The sequence below is a fragment of the Lactuca serriola genome, chromosome 1, assembly GCF_051521515.1.
Source record: "Lactuca serriola cultivar US96UC23 chromosome 1, Lser_US96UC23_V15, whole genome shotgun sequence".
Taxonomy (NCBI): Eukaryota; Viridiplantae; Streptophyta; class Magnoliopsida; order Asterales; family Asteraceae; genus Lactuca; species Lactuca serriola.
Window position 1 is genome coordinate 47,936,121 of NC_136408.1, and position 9,171 is coordinate 47,945,291.

At 34.3% G+C, this 9,171-nt stretch overlaps 1 protein-coding gene across 1 annotated transcript; it reads right to left on the reverse strand.

Moving 5' to 3' along the window:
- Positions 1-485: 485 nt before the first annotated feature.
- On the reverse strand, positions 486-1,738 carry LOC145087213 (RING-H2 finger protein ATL60-like). Its single transcript, XM_079025127.1, has one exon. It carries the CDS (start codon positions 1,606-1,608, stop codon positions 757-759), a length of 852 nt encoding a protein of 283 aa, XP_078881253.1. The 5' UTR covers positions 1,609-1,738; the 3' UTR covers positions 486-756.
- Positions 1,739-9,171: the final 7,433 nt, after the last annotated feature.

Consider the following 9,171-nt stretch of genomic DNA (forward strand, 5'->3'; position numbering starts at 1 on the left):
CGTTTAAAAAACTTCAATCATTTTTGTCTGTTCAAAAAAATTCAACAAACTTGGTTTTTAAACGGTTTGAAAACTTCGTTGGGTTTTTTTAGACAAAAGGTTAAGTTCATTGGTTTTTTTTAAACATACAAAAGATGATTGAGATTTTTTGAATGGTTTGAAATTTTTGTTAGGCTTGTAAGTCATTTTCCCAATAAAAAATAAAAAATACACTAGTCTACTTATAACAAAAAATAACACATGAAAATCATTAAAACAAAAAACATATTACACAATTTTATACTATTTATTTTCAATTGAAACCAAACAAAAAAAGACTTGGACTTATAAAAATCAATAAATAAATAAAATATGTAAATGATCCATACAAATTCTTATCTTCAATTCGTTTTAAAGGATGCAAATTCTAGTACATACATGACAAACTATCATCTTCGATTCGTAAAATTCTCAATCTTCTATTCTTTTTAAAAGAAGCATATTTGTTTTAAAGGGTCGTGGTGGAAGAATCACCTCCCCCAAATTAACTAGAACTATTACGGTATTACCCATCCATTATACATATCAAACATGTTTCTAAGCAAACATTTATATTTACTCAATTGTTCTATACATAATTGACAAATGACAAATTAAATCAAAAAAATAAACAAATTTTTGGGACAATGTCTTATGTCTCCAAACTCAGCCAGCAGCCCCGCGGCCCCGCCGGCGGTGCCTCTTGTCACATCCATTAACATAAAATGAACAAACCGGTTAACTTTGACCTCCGTCGCCATTGTTATTACCAGGGCTAAAAGGATTAAACCTTCTACTGCTGCTCAAAATTCTCCTCAATGACCTCATTCCAGAAAACACTGGAGTTTTCTCATCATCATCCTCACTAACCACCTGCCTTGGTATATCAATTACCAAATCTGGTTTCCCTCTATCATTATTTTTCTGCGACGATGATGATGATGATGAAGAAGATGAAGGTGGCTCGAAAGGTAAAATAGGAGCTTGATGCTGATTAGTCGCTTCTTCCAGTTGAGAAGTCAAAGTGCTTACTTCCGTTTCGTCACCCCAAAACAACATATTTGCTGGGAAAGTGTGTGAGTTTGAATCCCCACTGTTTGTCGATTGCTCTTGTGTTTGATGATTCTCAAGTAAACTTTCCACCGAAACTTCGGTTTGTTCTTGAACTGGGTTTCTGCAGATAGGGCAAGTTGAATGTGAATGAAACCACATATCAATGCATTCCGCATGAAACGCATGATTGCATTTAGGCAAAATTCGAGTTTTTTCTCCTTCCATGATTTCGGATAAGCAAACCGAACATTCCAACCCGTTTTTGAAGTCTTTTGCCTCGAATAGTATAACCGGTAAAGTATTGAGGAAGGAAGCATCGAGGCCACGGCGGAGGACAGTGACGCCGGAGTGCTGATCTTGGCGATGGCGGTTGGTGTGGGCGTCTATAGCCCGTTGACGGCGGTGCCATAACCACCTGGCGTAGATATGGAATAAGAAAACAAGAATGAGGACGACGAACAAAGCTATGATGGTGGCAATCAAGACTCTTCCGGTGACCTCCATGACACCTGGATCATCCAATTTGTTATCGCTCATCTTTAATTTGATCAAGAATTAGAAAAAGGTTTAAACTTGTTGATCGGAGGAGAAACCCAGAAGTGAAAAACAAAAACTAAATTGGAAGTTGAGGAGGAAGTGGGAGAATATTATAGGGAGGAGGAAAAGGAGGTGAAATGAGGTGAAGTAGTGGCGGCGTTTTAGGTTGCCAAAGAGGAAGAAGTATTCAAAGTGGCAATCTGTTTGACCATCTATAGCTATTTGACGAATTCAACTGACGGATAGAATCTAAACTTCTCAACCGTTTTAGTCTCATTTCATCTTTTACTTGTTTATTTATTAACGTTTTCCTTGAAATTTTATAAAAAAAAATAATAATAATAAACCTTTTTTTTTTTGTTAAAGAAACATATATATGTAAATTAACAGAATGAATAATTATATATCGTATTATCCTGATCTAAAGAACAAATAATGGGATATAAATTGAAAGCGTTAATTTACAGATTCAGCCGTTATCTGTGTTGTTGAGCAGCCATCCATCCATCCACTTTTTCGAATCTATGTGGGTGTGGGGTTTGGTTTAGAAGTCAGTTATATGTTGGCAACCAAACTTGAAGGACTTTGGGATGGATTTTTCTGTTTGAATAATATAACGTCATGTATCTAGATATCTATCTAGAAGCTTCATGTCAACAAGACATTTCTTGGTATCAACCTATGTATTGACTTCTTGTTATTCTGTTTTATGCATTAAAATATGATAATGTTAAATTATTAATAACTAAAACAAAAACGATGATTGTGATTGTGATGTCATCGGTTCTATATAAAAATAGTTTTAAAATTCCTTCCATCGTACTTGAAAATTAAAATACAAGAAAGTGAATCAAAGAAATTGATTTATGATAAGAGTTTACTTATGTACCCTCTAATATACTCTTAAACTTATATATTTGTCTAAAATAAGATTTGAACATTCAATTAATATGCATCGTATAAGTGCACTTATAATATGATGGACTATGACTATGACCATTTGGTTGATTTATGCAATTATTAATATATTTTTTAAAATATTATATTAAATGATATCGTAATATCCATAATTAAATGACTTCTTTTAAGATATAAAGTTGTCCTCTTGCCAACTTGGTAACTTGGCATAGGGGTGAACAAATGGACCGCACACGCATGGGCGAAGTATATAAAGGGCCATGAGGGGTTATGACTTTCTGATTTTTTTATTAGAAGTGCAAATAAGTCATATCTTTTTTATCCATATTAAGCCCATATATTAAAAGATTGGGTTGTGGCCTCTCCTTTTCTTTCCAATAGTCTGAATCAAACAAAAAAAACGATCGTCATTATCGTTCATCCCTACCCTGGTCTGAAGACTGAAGTCTGAAGCAAATTCGTTGTTGCGCGTCTGCGTTCTGCGTGTTGTCACACTGTTGTTGATTGAGTAGTTCAGTGATCAACTGATCATTGAATCAGAACTGAAGTCCGGAATCAATCAATGTGAATTCTGAATTGTGAAGTGTGGCCTGGAAAAATCGACAAGCTTAATTACTTAATCAGGTTTTTTTTTTGTTTTCTCCAGAATACAAAAATCAAAATCTGAGTTATCTACTTATCTTAGAAATCAGAATAGAAACTTATTCATTGTTTAACTATTTACAATTGTTATTTGTTATTTTGTTAGTTAATTGATTTAGATTTCTGATTGTTAGGATTATTGTTAGAACTTAGAATGTTAGTTGAAGGATTTCTTAGAAATAAAATTTGTAGAATTTGGAGAATTGTTAATTAACTGATTTCAGAATTTTGCAAAATTTTGAGAAATAAGATTTGTAGAAAGAAGATTTTTTTTGCAGAATTTTGATTGTTAGGAGTATTGTTAGATTTTTAGTTGAATGGTTTCTTAGAAATAAGATTTGCAGAATTTGGGTTGTTGGCTTATGAGCTTATGATTTCAATTTTGATTTTTACATATACAATCATACAAATCTTACAATTTCATGGGAAATATGAAAACTTTTGATTCTTTTTTCAAAAGAAAGAATGATGATGAAAAAACTACATTATTTAGGAGGGCAAGAATCGTGGAAGATTTTGGTGGAGGGCATTTTGGCATTCCTTATGCGGATGAGGTATTGGTACCGGAGGAGCCGGGAAGATTTAAGAAGGATAAAGCAAATGCGGGAGCAAGTCCGAGAAGACCCACCGGTCATTCCGGTGGATGAAGAGTTGTCTATGGATTGGTACAACATTGAAGCAAGAAGGTACCAAGATGACCTTGGGAGAAGCATGAACTATAACAACGAGTCATTTGTTTATTTGTTGAACAAATAAATATCGCACCAAGGCCCGAACCCGGATTCCCCTATGTGCCAAGTTGGGAGGAAAGATTGCAAACAAGGAGGAACCAAGCTAGTAGAAGCGGGATAGAAGGCAATGAAGAGGAGGATGATGATTGATATTTTTATTTGTTTTGTTTTGGATGTTAAAAAACTATTTCTATTTTGTTTTGTGGGTTTGAAACTTTTAGGACGATAAGTAGGAATTTATTTTTATCACTTGTGGTTGCTCTTATCTTTTCAGATTGAGGTTAGGATGCATGCGAGAGTTTCAAATGTCAGGGCTAGAGTAAGGGTCGGGTCTAGAAGAAAATGTGCAATTTTTTAGTTTAAGGTCGAGTCCGTTATCAGAGGGTTTAAGAGTGTTGCTTATTAAAGAAAAATGAAGGAAAGACACTAAATTATCATACCCAAACACATCAGAAACGGACTCAAAATCAGAAGATATATTTATCACTCAACGATGTACTCGCCGAGTGCATATTTTGGGCTCGGCGAGTCCGCTTGCGAAACCACGACTTTTCTGCTAAAGCCTTTTGCTCGACAAGCAGCCGTATTAACTCGGCGAGTCACTCAATATTTCACTATCAAAATTTGGATTTTGATCACATAAGATACGAGTTTACTCATATTATTTAAAGGTTAATTCCCGAAGATTTTTCAAGACTATTTTCCTGCATAAGTTGTACCACACAAGATTTGATACCCAAGACATGGATGAGTTGTTCCCATGTTTAAAGTCAATTGAAGATGGAGCTTTCAAGGAAGAAAATCAACCTCACGACTGTTGGATAAGGTGTCTAAGTCCATAACTTATTTGGTATATACTTGACCCGACCGGCATGGTCCATTTGGGTTGCATCTCATCCAAACTATTTATGGATAATTTTATGAGAGTTATACACATATGTTTATTAATATATTATAAGTTATAATATATTAATATGAGGTTATGTTATTTAATTAGTCTTAGTCTTAAATTAATTATGAATTAATTTAGAGATTAAAAGGAAGACTAATTAAATTGTGGGCTATTGTTTTATATGATGTGGGCTAACACTCATTTGTAAATGGGCTAGGCTTATATGGAAGTCCATGGATGATCCATGGAGCTTTTAACCCATGGATCCTTGGAAAGGAAAAGACATGGGTTATTAGGGTTTCACCCTAACCATGCACACTATATAAGCATGCTTATGGAGCATGAAATGGCCCCTAAGGGGTTACTAAGGGTAACTAGTGAACTAGTGTGTGTGTGTGTGTGCTTGTGTGTGGCCGAAATATACAAGTGTGTATACTCTCTCAAAGTTTTCCAAGAGTTTGTGGTGTTTTGTGATTCCATTTGAGGCATTCACACTATTGGTGCTTGGCCCTCAAACTCCTCAAGAACCAAACTCATCTAAAAGGTATGTAATCTCTTCTAACTCTTTTATGTTGAAATGTTCCCCATGCCATGTTAGATAGGTTATAAACCTTGGAAAAATTATTATTTTGCATGTATTTATACAAACATAGATCCAAGGTTTATTAGGGTTGCATACACACTTAGGAAGTGTTAGATTGCTCAAAACCCAACAGTGGTATTAGAGCCTAGGCTTGCTTGTTTAAATACTTGATGCAAATTGCTGAAAATCGAAGATTTTATGCTGTCTGCACAGCTGACTCGCCGAGTCCATGAAGGGACTCGACGAGTCCAAGGCAAAACTCATCCAACTCGGCGAGTTGGTTCATGCACTCGACGAGTTGGACCCCAGACAGCATATCTTCGAGTTTTGGTGTTGGAATTGGTCTAGAATCATTACCTTAAACTGTTTTGGACTCATAAAACCTGTTTTTGATGTGGTAATGATGATGGTGGACCAATTTCAAAGTTATAATCAAAATTCCATGATTTTATGTGTTCATATAATTCTTGAAATTTTGATGATCATGTTCATGTTCTTATGAATTTAGAAGATGATAGGAATTATTTGCTGAATTGTTTAGAATTAATTCTTGATCATTTATGTGTTTTAATGGAGTCCATAATTTGTCCTCAAGTTATGGATATCCAAAGGTCACTTTTCTTTAACACACATTAAAAACACATAAGTTACATAAAATGAAGAGTCTTCATTTTTATGAACCTTTAATTCATAAGTTATGAAATGAAAAGTTTTGGATGGTTACAAAAGATGAAGAGTCTTGTCCTTAAGTTATGGAGGTTCAAGAGTCACTTCATTAATAAATATATAAATAAAGTGTAACCTTAATTAATTCCATAAGTTATAAAATAAAGAAAAGTAATTCTTTTATTAGTTTAAAGTCTTCCATAACTTGTCCTCAAGTTATGAAACTTGAAGAGTTTTTGGATTAAAACTACTTTAAACACATAAATCATGGAATTAATTAGTTTTGAATAGTTTCAAAACTTGCCATCAAGTTTTGGAATTTGGAAAAGTTTCACACACTTTAATAAAATTTAATTCCAACACTTAGAATTTTAAAAGTTAAAATTCAACACTTATACTATTTATAACATTAATGGTTAATTATATATATATATATATATATATATATATATATATATATATATATATATATATATATATGTATAAGAACAAGTCGTTTTACCGTTAGTAGGCCTCATTCACGAAGTCGGTCTATAAGGTGGGTATAAGGTTGTTGCCTATAAAATGGCGACTTAATGGGTGTCCACTCTCACCCACCGCTTGCTTGATCGGTGGAGGGTCGTTAGCCGAACGGGTAGGACAATGACTTTAAATTCTCATTAAAATTATAATGATTATTATAAAGTAACTAAATATTTTTTATTTAATTCCCAATCTTAGTTACTTTAGGAAAAATGTGAATTTGGTGCTAGCCCATGGAATTCACACTTTGTACCTTACCAAGTCGTTGGTGGAGCGTGTGTGGTTAACCGACACACTAACTTGGACTAGTAAGGATCACGAAGGGTGACTTAATGTTTGTCATAGATCAATGGAGCGTGTGTGGTTAACTGGCACATTGATTAGGTGATAATATTAAGGGTACCAAGTGAATTGGTATGGTTATTCACACCTTGTTTTGTGATCCTCGGCATCCCAGTCACAAAATTTGAGAGGGCACACTCGAGATTGAAACATGCCATTGAAAAGTTCAATGAATCTCAAAAGATCTAGGAATTTCAAATCCAATTAAAACCTAATAAATTATTTCGTTTTTCATGGTGGAAATTGGTGAATCGTCATTCGCCTACCTTCAAATATTTTATAGCTTGGATTACGGCATCCCTCTTCCAAATTATAAAATATTGTGTTGGGTCCTAGCCTTAATATTTCATATTGGGTGTTATATTAAGGACTTTGAATCAACTAACTTGATTTTCTCTCATTATAGATGTCTGGTTCAGACAACTATGATCTTCCCAAATCTCTTGAAGATGGTGTCCCTCAGCATCATGCTTCACCTCCTCCAATTATTCTCCCTCACCCACAAGTTCTTGAAAAGTTTAAAGTCACTCAATCCCTATTGGCAAGCATAGTCTATGTGTGCTCACATCTTGGAGATAAAGTCACATATTGACAAGCCGGGAGAGTTGGGTGTCAAAGTCCTGTGAAAGTTGGATGTTCAATCACTTTCTTAGTAACATAGTGAGTCTCTTTGGACTACTATGAGACGGACTATGACATGACCCTTAATGATGTTATCTATTTGCTTGGTGTTGTGGAATCGGCAATGATTTGGAACACCAGTAAAGCAAATTTGATTAGAAGAACAACTTCCCAAGTCTTAAATGGACATTGACAATGGTAGCATTGGATATCTAGAAAAAGATTTCTCTTCCCAATGGAAAGGGATCGGCTATAGTCAACTCGGTTGACCAAATAGTAAAGAGAAAGGCAAATTCTGAGATAGTCTCATGTGCCATTACCAAAGGGTCCATGTGTTTTGTTGCCAAAGGAAGGGGCATTGGTTACGAAGCTGCCCTATTCACCTGAAAGGTCATAAGGTTGATCAAGTCAAGAGGTTTGACTCTACTTCGGGTAAAGTCCACTGTCTAACTCTATTAAGTTCCTATTTGGAGATTCTTATTACATAATGTGAATGGGTCACATGCTGATGTTTTTAAGAATCAAAGAAAAGATAGGAAGCTTAAAGTAAGTATATGTTGATTCTGATTGCGAAGGTGGGTTTCGATTGCATGGTTCGGCAATCAGAATTGTGAGCTGTTGCTTAAGAGTTATAATATATTGCTTATGAATAGATAACAATAAGGTTTTCATGTGGATTGTAAGGATAAGTTTTTCCGCAAAGTTTTAAAATAAAAGAAAAAAAAGGGGTTTTAATTTTATTTATTTTAAAAATATCCTTACAATGGCATCTGTGGAAAATTGTTGCCTATATGTTTCCAGTAATAGCAATATTGGAAAGTGGATTTGATTCTTTCATTTGTGGTAGTGTCCGAATTTACCAAATGAAGAAAGTTTTTCATCACCCAAGTTTCAATTGGACAGAAACTTGGAATCATACAAGTTGTATTGTATGATGAATGAGAATTTTCATCTTTGAAAATTAAGACTAATTCTTTGATCACGTGTATATGTGAGTCAATTGAAGGACTAAGGAATTAGGTACATTGGGTGTGCGCTGGTCAAGGTCCACCACAAAGATTGATTTGTCATGATTTACTAAAGATTAGTAAATATGATTATACTTATAAGGTTAAGTATAATTCTGCAACATTGGAAAGGTTACAATGTATGACAAAACAAATGAGAAGAATCAAATTAGGCAGAAAGATAAAAGTTTCTCAAATCTGAAAGGATGGGAGAGTACTTTAGTATCGTATTTCATGATCATCTTAATGATTATGAAACCATATCACAAATTCATACTCTAAGGACGTCTTAGTGCATTGTTATGGCTAAGAAGAGAGGTCATGAATTGTTGGATTGGTTAAAATCAAGAAGATGAGTCATACTTCGTTCCAAAACAATTCTTAGAGTCATACTCCAATATTGTAACCTTGAGTGACATAAAGGAAGATTTATTAACACTAGTCAAATGTAAGAGTAAAATGTTTTCTACTTTTGTACATTTGAGATTGGTAAGTTGTGATGTCTTGGATGAGACAAAGACCAACTAAGACCAATTGTGTGAAGTGTTAGTCTTGATAAGAATCCGCATTGTCCCTTGAATATTTGTTTTGTCAAGGAATGGTTCTTGACTGGGGAAACTTATATGTCAAGGGGACAGT